At 44.6% G+C, this 12,791-nt stretch overlaps 1 protein-coding gene across 7 annotated transcripts in view; it reads right to left on the bottom strand.

Annotated features, from left to right (window-relative positions):
* Positions 1-1,165: 1,165 nt before the first annotated feature.
* The window catches only part of ADAMTS17 (ADAM metallopeptidase with thrombospondin type 1 motif 17), a 349,273-nt gene continuing 337,647 nt past the window's right edge, over positions 1,166-12,791 (bottom strand). For 5 of the 7 annotated variants that reach the window (XM_060155566.1, XM_060155578.1, XM_060155587.1 and 2 more), the window contains 2 exons: positions 3,362-3,539; positions 1,166-2,169 (listed from right to left, as the gene is read on the bottom strand). In XM_060155566.1, coding sequence (XP_060011549.1) covers positions 2,003-2,169; positions 3,362-3,539 — 345 coding nt within the window. In that variant the 3' untranslated portion in view covers positions 1,166-2,002. The remainder of the gene's footprint in view (positions 2,170-3,361; positions 3,540-12,791) is intronic. The other 2 variants (XR_009541664.1, XM_060155596.1) reach the window with 2 other exon arrangements.

The raw sequence follows: 12,791 nt of genomic DNA, 5'->3' as shown, positions 1-12,791 counted from the left end.
TGCCCCGACTCTGCTCCTCAGCCCCCGAGGCTGAGAGCTTTCTGTTCATCTGTGGTAAAGTACAGCCCATTTGGGGCTGGGGGAAAACTGAGCCCTAGCTCCCCAAGACTTTGAGGGGCCTGGGGAGTCTGCTCGCGGCCAAGCCAGAGCAGGGAGGACAGCGTTCTGCACAGGCCCTGGGCAGCCGCTGGAGGTTACCTTGCAGGTGGGCTGCCCCAGCCTGGTACCCTCTGGGGTCTTTCCACAGAACATCTAAGGAGTTTTCTCAACACTTCTCACAGATTCAAGTGGAACTGAATAGATTCCCTGCCATCCCTACCACTTCTCTGCCTCTGGGGCAGTAAAAAAATCACAAACCAAAACACAGCCCATAAGACGGGCTTGGGTGGCAGAGTGTTTCTTTTTCTTTCTGATTTAAGCTGACTCTAAAGTTGTGACATCAAAAACTCAAACACAGATACATAAACACAGCACCAGTAAATCAAGAAGCACTAGGAGATGATCCCATGGAGATTAGCCTAAGTAAGATCCCCTCTGAAATAAGGGAGGAGAGGGTGGGTTTCTCATGATAAAGTCCTTGAATATAAGCACCCATCAAAGGCCCACCGAGTTGGTCAGCAGACCAGACCTCCCAGCATGTCAGGTCCCCTCCTCCCAGCTCCCGGGCGGGCAGGGTCCTACCATCTTCTGTGCTTTCACAGAGGACACTCTTTTCATCTCCCTGGGCTCCAGAGAGGGCACAGTTCTGTTTTGAGGGGTGAGGTGTCTGTAGGAGGCAAATACCTTCTTCCGGATTTTCTGAGTGTCATTCTTGCCCCACTAAGACGGGTCAACAACGACAGCATGACAATGACGAACATTGCAAGGTCTGGGCCACGGGAAGGCTGGGTGGGTATGTGGCCATCCTGGCCACGGGCCACTCCTCCACCCATCCTGGCACTAGGCTGAGCAGTCCTGGAGGAAACCTGCCCCGTGCCAGGGTGAAGCGCCAGGCCTGAGCCTGAGTCTTCAGAGGTTCTAAGAAGAATCAACTTCAGATAGATGGCCAAGGTTAATGGGAAGCCATCTCTAAGGTGCAAAGCTTTATGAAGTACTGGCTAGAACAGAGGTCCCCAGAAGCAGAGGGGGAGCCCCTCCACCCCTCCCAAAGCTGCCCTGAGCTCACCTCTATGCCAGGAAGCAATCCCAAGGCCAAAATTAGCACGTGCCTCCTCTCACAGCACCTTGAAGAGAGGCTCTTCTGTTTCCCTGTGTGGGGGACAACAGAGATCTGAAAACTAGATACGTCCCCAAACCCAAGCCCTTCTGGAATATTCTCCCCCACATAGGTGGTATGCAGAACTACACAGCCCTAGCGTCCTTTTTAATTCACACAGACTCAGACTCTCAGGGACAAGACCTCCAAGGAAAAGCTGCGATCTAGAGAGCACGTTCCTTGACAGAGCGGAGGGGCCACGTGCTGGTCCTTGTGGTGTCAAGGGGGCTCCAGCAGCCCGGCCTCTCCAGAGAAGCCTCCTTCCATCCAGGGTGTCACGGGCTTTCAGAATAAAGCCTGCTTTAAAGTAAAACGTCTCCGTTTTTGGATATCCTCCCCCTCCCCCGATACACCAAGCACTGGGAATTCAAACGTCAGAGGAAAGCCAAGACAGGGGCGCCTGTGACGTTTCTCTTGACGATTTCTGTCAGAGGTGTTCCCTTTGAGGTACGTGGAACCTTAGAAATTACAGCTATTTTGTGACTCATGCCTATTTTTTCCTTACCGTAGAAAGCCATCCAGTGGCTGTTAACAATATATTAAGTATAAAAGCACTAAGCAAACGTCAAGTCCACTCTCAGGTTCTAAGCAATTGGGTTCTTGGGACAGCCTCCTGGGTGAGCCGTGGTGTGCTTTGGGGGTCCCAGCCGCAGGACTGGTGTGCTCTCAGGTGGGTGGGCTTTCAACTAGCCATGTCGTCAGGACTCAGACCTCATGTCAGAGCATCGTGGGACCACTGGCCGCCTGTCATGAACTTGGTGGCGGCAGTGGCTGGCGCATCTTGTTCGCATAGAAGTCCCTGCATGTCTGGCAGCAGCGCTGGTACCACCGCATGTCCTGGCAGAGGTTCTTTTCTCGGATGACCCTGCAATACACTGTCCACTGGTCCCGTGTGCATTTGTAGGTCAGAGCAGCTAAGGGGACAGTGGAGAGAGAAAGCCCAGAGGTTATGGGTGGCCTGGGGACGTCATCATGTGCACACAGATGGCCTGTAGTCTGACATAGTCGGGGTTGCCCTTACCCATGTGTACACTGGAGCCTTGCACAGACCGGGGAAACCATGCCCCTGCCGGGGCCACTGTGGATGTGGCTTTCTTATACAAGGGACACACTCTGGGTCCAACCTGACCACTTGGCAGAGTTCAGTGGTCTGGCTGCCTCCTCAAGGCGAGGGCACTGCCCCCCCCCACTTCTGAGCTAAGTGGTGTATACTGTTATTTTATGGCGGAGAACGTTATCTGTTGGCATTGATAAAACAGAATGGCACAGGGCAGTAGATATCAAAGGGCCCACAAAAGCACAAGGTCACAGCACAGGCAGGTGGTCTGAATCTCCTTCAGGCTCTTGGTAGTGCAGAGAGATGGTCCAGCCTGAGGGCATGCAAAAGCCTGGTGTACACCTCTGCAAGCTCAAAGACCCCCCCAGTGAAGCTGCTTGGAAACCCCCTTCATGTTGGTGGCATTCTAGCATTAGGGAAAGGGGCACTGGGTGGGGAAAAAGTTCCCTAGGAGTTTCTAATTGGAAAAGCAGAAACTCTTTTCAATAGAATCATCAGATCAGTGCTAGATATTCTTCTTTTTGTGCCACCACTGGCCGGGGATGTGGCCTGGTAAAGGGCTGGGTTTGGAACACTTGGGTCCAGGCTGCTCATACAAAAGCTCCCTGCTGAATTAAAGACTCCAACCTGTCAACACCTCTGTTTTCTTCTCAAGCATTAGCTTGAGGAACATTCCATGCACACATCACCAAGATTTCATGAATGACACCCCCAGATCCTTCATTTCCTGAAGGATGCACCTCCCTTTGCCTCCTTCATGCACAGGAATCCCAAAACACTTGAGGAACATTCTCCTGTGTTCCTCATTTGTTGGCAGAGGGGCTCAAGTGTTTGAGACCACAGTAAACAAACATCTTTTTCATGACAAGGATGAAATTCCATCTCTGAAACCTCAGATCCTCTACAAAACTGACACGTTAGCCTCTCCAGAACTCAAATAAGCCCCAAGGAGGGGGCTTTTTGGCTTATAGAACTCCCACTGCCAGTGGGGACTTGCTGGCCAGGGGATGCAGCAGCCCCAGGAGCTGGGGGCCAGCAGAGGTACTCACCGAGGCGAGGGGAAGTGATGGTGTTCACGTTGATCTTGTCATTGCAGACTTCTTGGTGGCACTGTTTGTAGGCTGCTGGCTTGGAGAGGGTAGGGCACTCATTGCCATGGCGCCCAGTGACCTTGTGCATGCACTGCACCACACGGGACTGCAGGCCCTTCCCACAGGTCGACGAGCACTGCCAGAGACAGGGAGAGCTAAGCTGGGGACAGCTGAGCTAGGGGCCCATCCCGGGCTGAGGGGATTTGACAATGGCCTCACATCATAGCACCCTTGGGTCAGGCCCCTGCATGTCATTCCTACATGCTAGAAATAATTGCAAGACAAGAGGGCTTGGCTGTATACCAGCTGCCTGATGGAAAACTGTGTCAAGATGTTAGGGACTGCATGTTTGTGTCTCCCCAACATTTACGTGTTGAAGCCCTAACCCCCAGTGGGATGGCATTTGAAGGTAGGTCCTTTGGGAGGTAATTGGGTTTGAATGAGGTCATGAGGGTGGGGCCCCCATGATGAGATTAGTGTCCTTATAAGAAGAAGAGAGATCAGAGTTCTCCCCCTCCACCACATGAGGACACATGACAAGTCAGCCATCTGCAAGCCAGGAAGTTGTCCCCCATCAAGAACCAAATATGCCAGCACCTTGACCTCAAACTTCTCAGCCTCCAGAACTGTGAGAAATAAATGTCTTGTTGTTTAAGCCACCCAGCCTGTGGTATTTTGTTACAGCAGCCTGAGCTAAGACACAATTGTTGAAATATTAGTTTATGCTGGTTGCATTTCACCTCCCACCCTCTCATGCCTGTTCCAAGCAGAGAACCATCTGGGTTTTGAAATTCTCCAGTGAGCAGGGTGGCTTGCTGGCACCCAGGAGGGACTGAACCTGATGGCCACAGGGATCTCCCTGGCACTGTGTGCCACATGAGGCTCCTGGGCCTTTGTCCAGCCCTGGGTGTGGAGAGGAGCCCAATAATGATGGGGCTGAATTTCCACAAGCCTGGAGGGTTGGGGGTCAGAATTAAGTAAAGTTAGAGAAAATGAAGAAGTGCAACCTTTCTTGCATAACAGACTCATGGACTAATATTGGGGCTAACAGTTTTAATTTAGACACCCAATCCCTAGTTGGCATTTGCAGATGTGGGTGTGCTAAAACCAAACCAATGTATTTAGTTCAGCAGACCATCCTGCATTCCCAGTGAGTGGCCTTTTAAGACTTTACTATGTGTTCTGTCTCCTGCTCTTCTTCCCATTCCTCTTTGGGCTCCTTTAAAGTGTTTGACAGGGAACCTGCCAGGTATCCAGCACCACTCCCCCATCCTGCTTGCTAGCCCCTTGGCCCTTGCTTGTTTTCCAGGGAGCCGTTGGAACCATCTCTCCATTAAGTTGGTCTCCTCCCAGACAGAGAGCCTGGTCCACATGTGTACTCTCTCTACCTGGGGTCCCCCAGCACACATGCTCACAACCCATGATTTACGGGGTTCTGAGAGTACTCCGCAAAACTTTAATAAAGCAAAGACCACAGGTGTAGTAGCCCAGCTGGAGTTAACACTGGCACCTCAGGGTAGAGAGAGGGGAGCAGGACCTTTCCTCTGAATGCCACATGTGGTGAGGATGCCAGGTGCCATCTGGATCATGTGCCTCCCTCTCTCCTCCCCTTGGGTCAGACCATGGCCTGTGCTGGAGGAAGGGCCTTTCCTGGGGGTCTGTGAGGGGTTACCCTGCACAGGCTCAGCGTGGATCCCTTCATCCATGAGAAGTGGCCATCAACTGCACTCCCAAAGGGGCTTTTGCGTCTCAGGTGAATTCCTCTGCTTTCTAGTCTAACAAGCAGGATCACATTTTTTTTCACTTTAGAAGGATAAAGAGCTCAGAGGGCATGGTGCTCTGATGGGGCCCAGTCTTTTCAAATCACAAAAGAGGTAGGAAAACCACAAGTGCCCCATCGCCTCCGCTGCCAACGCCCCCACCCCCCTTGAGAGTCCTGGCGTGTTCAAACCAGAATGGGCTCTCCATGACAGGCAAGGCTGTGTGCCTGGCTTCATATCCATCTTCTGGATAAATCCATCAAGGGCTGCTCACAGCCTTGAGAATCCTTTGTGTATGATAAACGCACATTGCTGGGTTCCACCCCAGACCTCAGGAGTTGGTACTGGAGCATTTGGAAATTTGAGGGGTGCTGCAGTGGAAGAATGATGTCACATGAGTAGGTTCCCACCAACTGGAGACCTGGAACATGGGACAAGTGTCATAGCAACGTGATTTCCACCTGGAGGGCGTCTCGGAGGGAGTGGCTTCAGGTTGGGATCTGCTGCATGGGATTACCTGGAGAGCGTTGAAAGGTCTTGATGTCCCAGACCAATCAATCAGTATCCCTGGAGGATGCACTGGGCATCAGTAGTTTTCAAAGCTCTCCAGGTGACTGCAACAAGCAGCCAGAGCTGAGAAACTCTGACTTACCCTGAACTTCTTCCCTGTGTCCTGTGTAGGGTGTGAGGAGCTCTCTTTTCTTATGATGAAGTAGTCAAGTATTTGTATACAAATGTGTAATTAAGCAAGAACAGACATTCGTCTGCAGCCCCAACTGCTGAGTTTATATACAGGCGATAGGTGTGCTCAAATACAAGAGATGAAGCCTTTCACTCAAAATTATTCTAGGAAAAGAATAAGTTGCCTTATAATTAAGTAAAAATAAAACCTCTCATAGTTCAGGGGCGAGGTAAGGGATACCCTCAATTATCTGTCGCAAGACCACCTGGGGGTTAAAAGAAAAAGGGACACAAAGAAATTTAACTCTCTTCTCCTGGAAGTAGGACACCATAATCATAAATGAGGGAGGATGGTGTAAGAAATTTTTAAAGATCTCTTGAAAAGTAATCTGGTAGGAATTGGTTCAAGATGGCAGAGTAGAAGGACATGCACTCACTCCCTCTTGTGAGAGCACCGGATTCACAACTAATTGCTGAACAATCATCAACAGGAAGACACTGGAACTCATCAAAAAGATACCCCACATCCAAAGACAAAGGAGAAGCCACAGTGAGACGGTGGGAGGGGTGCAATCACAATAAAATCAAATCCCATAATCGCTGGGTGGGTGACTCACAAACTGGAGAACAATTATACCACAGAAGTCCATCCACTGGAGTGAAGGTTCTGACCCCATGTCAGGCTTCCCAACCTGGGGGTCTGGCAATGGGAGGAGGAATTCCCAGAGAATCAGACTTTGAAGGCTCGTGGGATTTGATTGCAGGACTTTGACAGGACTGGGGGGAAAAGAGACCTCACTCTTGGAGGGCACACACAAAGTAGTGTGCATACCAGGACCCAGGGGGAAGGAGCAGTGACCACACAGGAGACTGAAACAGACCTACCTGCTAGTGTTGGAAGGTGTCCAGCAGAGGTGGTGGGGCAGCTGTGGTTCACTGTGAGGACAAGGACACTGGCAGCAGAAGTTCTGGGAAGTACACCGTGGAGTCCACCATTAGCCCCACCAAAGAGCCTGTAGGCTCCAGTGCTGGGTCACCTCAGGCCGAACAACCAACAGGGAGGGAACTCAGCCCCAACCATCAGCAGACAAGTGGATTAAAGTTTTACTGAGCTCTGCCTACCAGAGCAACACCCAGCTCTACCCACCACCAGTCCCTCCTATCAGGAAACTTGCACAAGCCTCTTAGATAGCCTCATCCACCAGAGGGCAGACAGCAGAAACAAGAAGAACTACAATCCTTCAGCCTGTGGAATGAAAACCACATTCACAGAAAATGAAAAGGCAGAGTACTATGTACCAGATGAAGGAACAAGATAAAACCCCAGAAAAACAACTAAATGAAGTGGAGATAGGCAACCTTCCAGAAAAAGAATTCAGAATAATGACAGTGAAGATGATCCAGGACCTCGGAAAAAGAGTGGAGGCAAAGATCGAGAAGATGCAAGAAATGTTTAACAAAGACCTAGAAAAAATAAAGAACAAACAAATAGAGATGAACAATACAATAACTGAAATGAAAAATACACTGGAAGGAATCAATAGCAGAATAACTGAGGCAGATGAATGGATAAGTGACTGGGATGACAGAATGGTGGAAATCACTGCCATGGAACAGAATAAAGAAAAAATAATGAAAATAAATGAAGACAGCCTAAGAGACCTCTGGGACAACATTAAATGCACCAACATTTGCATTATAGGGGTCACAGAAGGAGAAGAGAGAGAGAAAGGACCCGAGAAAATATCTGAAGAGGTTATAGTTGAGAACTTCCCTAACACGGGAAAGAAAAAAGCCACCCAAGTCCAGGAAGCACAGAGAGTCCCAGGCAGGATAGACCCAAGGAGAAACATGCAGAGACACATAGTGATCAAATTGACAAAAATTAAAGACAAAGAAAAATTATTAAAACCAGCAAGGAAAAAATGACAAATAACATGCAAGGGAACTCCCATAAGGTTAACAGCCCATTTCTCAGCAGAAACTCTACAAGCCAGAAGGGAGTGGCACAATATATTTAAAGTGATGAAAGGGAAGAACCTACAAGTAAGATTACTCTACCTGGCAAGGATCTCATTCAGATTCGATGAAGAAGTCAAAAGCTTTACAGACAAGCAAAAGCTAAGAGAATTCAGCACCACCAAACCAGCTCTACAACAAATGCTAAAGGAACTTCTCTAAGTGGGAAACACAAGAGAAGAAAAGGACCTACAAAAACAAACCCAAAACAATGAAGAAAATGGTAATAGGAACATACATACCAATAATTACCTTAAACGTGAATGGATTAAATGCTCTAAACAAAAGACACAGGCTTGTTGAATGGATACAAAAACAAGACCCATATATATGCTGTCTACAAGAGACCCATTTCAGACCTAGGAACACATACAGACTGAAAGTGAGGGGATGGAAAAAGATATTCCATGCAAATGGAAATCAAAAGAAAGCTGGAGTAGCAATACTCATATCAAACAAAATAGACTTTAAAATAAAGACTATTACAAGAGACAAAGAAGGACACTACATAATGACCAAAGGATCAATCCAAGAAAAAGATATAACAATTATAAATATATATGCACCCAACATAGGAGCACCTCAATACATAAGGCAACTGCTAAGAGCTATAAAAGAGGAAATCGACAGTAACACAATAATAGTGGGGGACTTTAACACCTCACTTACACCAATGGACAAATAATCCACACAGAAAATTAATAAGGAAAAAAAGGTTTAAATGACACAATAGACCAGAAAGATTTAATCGATATTTATAAGACATTCCATCCAAAAACAGCAGATTACACTTTCTTCTCAAGCGCACACAGAATACTCTCCAGGATGGATCACATCTTTGGTCACAAATCAAGCCTCGGTAAATTTAAGAAAATTGAAATCATATCAAGCATCTTTTCTGACCACAATGCTATGAGATTAGAAATCAGTTACAGAGAAAAAAATGTAAAAAACACAAATACATGGAGGCTAAACAATACGTTACTAAGTAACCAAGAGATCACTGAAGAAATCAAAGAGGAAATAAAAAAATACATAGAGACAAATGACAATGAAAAGACAATGATTCAAAACCTATGGGATGCAACAAAAGCAGTTCTAGAGGGAAGTTTATAGCAATAAAATCTTACCTAAAGAAACAAGAAAAATCTCAAACAAGCAATCTAACTTTACACCTAAAGGAACTAGAGAAAGAAGAACAAACAAAATCCAAAATTGGTAGAAGAAAATCAATCATAAACATCAGAGCAGAAATAAATGAAATAGAAACAAAGAAAACAATAGCAAAGATTAATAAAACTAAAAACTGGTTCTTTGAGAAGATAAAGAAAATGGATAAACCTTTAGCCAGACTCATCAAGAAAAAGAGGGAGAGGACTCAAATCAATAAAATTAGAAATGAAAAAGGAGAAGTTACAACAGACACTGCAGAAATACAAAGCATCCTGAGATACTACTACAAGCAACAGTATGCCAATAAAATGGACAGCCAGGAAGAAATGGACAAATTCTTAGAAAGGTATAACCTTCCAAGACTGAAAGAGGAAGAAACAGAAAATATGAACAGACCAATCAGAAGTAACGAAATTGAGACTGTGATTAAAAATCTTCCAACAAACAAAAGCCCTGGACCAGATGGATTCATAGGTGAATTCTATCAAACATTTAGAGAAGAGCTAACACCCATCCTTCTCAAACTCTTCCAAAAAATTGCAGAGGAAGGAACACTCTCAAACATTCTACGAGGCCACCATCACCCTGATACCAAAACCAGACAAAAATACTACAAAAAAAGAATATTACAGACCAATATCATTGATGAATATAGATGCAAAAATCCTCAACAAAATACTAGAAAACAGAATCCAACAATACATTAAAAGGATCATACACTGATCAAGTGGGATTTATCCCAGGGATGCAAGGATTCTTCAATATACTCAAATCAATCAATGTGGTACACCATAGCAACAAACTGAAGAATAAAAGCCATATGATCATCGCAGTAGGTGCAGAAAAAGCTTTTGACAAAATTCAACACCTATTTATGATAAAAACTGTCCAGAAAGTGGGCATAGAGGGAACCTACCTCAACATAATAAAGGCCATATACGACAAACCCACAGCAAACATCATCCTCAATGGTGAAAAACTGAAAGCATTTCCTCTAAAATCAGGAACAAGACAAGGATGTCCACTGTCGCCACTATTATTCAATATAGTTTTGGAAGTCCTAGCCACGGCAATCAGAGAGGAAAAAGAAATAAAAAGAATCCAAACTGGAAAAGAAGAAGTAAAAATGTCACTGTTTGCAGATGACATAGTAATATACATAGATAATCCTAAAGATGCCACCAGAAAACTACTAGAGCTCATCAATGAATTTGGTAAAGTTGCAGGATACAAAGTTAATGCACAGAAATCTCTTGCATTCCTATACACTAACAATGAAAGATCAGAACAAGAAATTAAGGAAACAATCCCATCTACCATTGCAATGAAAAGAATAAAATACCTAGGAATAAACCTACCTAAGGAAGTAAAAGATCTGTACTCAGAAAATTATAAGACACTGATGAAAGAAATCAAAGATGACACAAACAGATGGAGAGATATACCATGTTCTTGGATTGGAAGAATCAATATTGTGAAAATGACTGTATGACCCAAAGCAATCTACAGATTCAATGCAATCCCTATCAAATTACCCATGGCATTTTTTACAGAACTAGAACAAAATATCTTAAAATTTGTATGGAGACATAGAAGACCCCGAATAGCCAAAGCAATCTTGAGGGAAAAAAATGGAGCTGGAGGAATCAGACTCCCTGACTTCAGACAATACTACAAAGCTACAGTAATCAAGACAATATGGTACTGGCACAAAAACAGAAATATAGATCAGTGGAACAGGATAGAAAGCCCAGAAACAAACCCATACACCTATGGTCAACTAATCTATGACAAAGGAGGCAAGGATATGCAATGGAGAAAAGACAGTGTCTTCAATAAGTGGTGCTGGGAAAACTGGACAGCTACATGTAAAAGGATGAAATTAGAACACTCCCTAACAGCATCCACAAAAATAAACTCAAAATGGATTAAAGACCTAAATGTAAGACCAGACACTATAAAACTCTTAGAGGAAAACATAGGAAGAACACTCTTTGACATAAATCCCAGCAAGATCTTTTTTGACCGACCTCCTAGAATAATGGAAATAAAAACAAAAATAAACAAATGGGACCTAAAGAAACTTAAAAGCTTTTGCACAGCAAAGGAAACTATAGACAAGATGAAAAGACGACCCTCAGAATGGGAGAAAATATTTGCAAACGAATCAACGGACAAAGGATTAATCTCCAAAATATATATGCAGCTCAAGGTTACAAAAAAAAAAAAACCCAATCAAAAAATGGGTAGAAGACCTAAATAGACGTTTCCCCAAATAAGATATACAGATGGCTAAGAGGCACATGAAAAGCTGCACAACATCACTAATTATTAGAGAAATGCAAATCAAAACTACAATGAGGTATCACCTCACACCAGTTAGAATGGGCATCATCAGAAAAGCTACAAACAACAAATGCTGGAGAGGGTGTGGAGAAAAGGGAACCCTCTTGCACTGTTGGTGGGAATGCAAATTGATATAGCCACTATGGAGAACAGTATGGATGTTCCTCAAAAAACTAAAAATAGAATTACCATATGACCCAGCAATCCCACTACTGGGCATAAACCCAGAGAAAACCATAATTCAAAATGACACATGCACCCCACTGTTCACTGCAGCAGTATTTACAATAGCCAGGTCATGGAAGCAACCTAAATGCCCATCGACAGATGAATGGTTAAAGAAGATGTGGTACATATATGCAATGGAATATTACTCAGCCATAAAAAGTAACGAAATTGGGTCATTTGTAGAGACATGGATGAACCTAGAGACTGTCATACAGAGTGAAGCATGTCAGAAAGAGAAAAACAAATATTGTATATTAACGCATATATGTGGAATCTAGAAAAATGGTACAGATGAACTGGTTTGCAAGGCAGAAATAGAGACCCAGATGTAGAGAACAAATGTATGGACACCAAGGGGGGAAAGCGGGGCGCTGGCGGGGATGGTGATGGTGGGATAAATTGGGAGATTGGGATTGACATATATACACTAATATGTATAAAATAGATAACTAATAAGAGCCTGCTGTATAAAAAATAAATGAATAAAATAAAATTCAAAAAAGAAAAAAAAGAAAGACAAGTAATCTGGTAAGTGGCTACACCGAGAGACTGGGGGTCCACACCAGCAGGGTAAGTAAAGGAAATGGCCAAGGGTCCTAATGCAGTGCAAAATCCTATAAAAGTAAAGCAAAGTCTTGCCTATGCAAAGTCATGCCAACACAGAGCAACATCATGCCATAGCTTGCAAGGGAATATCCAATGAGAACAGTGTACTGTTCAGAAAAGGCGGCATCTCAGTGAACTGGGATGGCAGTGCCCTGTACACTCTGGCAAACAGGAATGAGTGATGACGAAGACAGATGCTGCAAATATTAGGAGGCACTTTACAAAACTGCTTATATTCAACCGTTTTCAACCCCACAGAAACAGGAATTTTATCAGGTTCAACTTTATAATATGATAAAGACAGAAAATAGTAATATTTTTAAATTAAAACATAATATATAAACTTTAAATATGAAATACAACTACATGAATAAGTTACATATTTTAAGTAGGCATTTGACTAGTCCACCTACACCATTAAAGAATTTTATATCTAAATTGGTCGTAAAATTTTTAAAAAGCCCTGCTCCCTGGGAAAGCATGTACGTGGGGCCTTATTTCTGTGACTACTGGGCACTTGGGGAAGAAGGGGCCATGTGTCCTGCTCTACAGACAGCACCAGCCCTTGTCTTCCC

This window comes from Lagenorhynchus albirostris, chromosome 1 (genome assembly GCF_949774975.1).
Source record: "Lagenorhynchus albirostris chromosome 1, mLagAlb1.1, whole genome shotgun sequence".
Taxonomy (NCBI): Eukaryota; Metazoa; Chordata; class Mammalia; order Artiodactyla; family Delphinidae; genus Lagenorhynchus; species Lagenorhynchus albirostris.
Note: the sequence above shows the minus strand (reverse complement) of the source record. Positions and strands in the feature narration are given on the sequence as shown.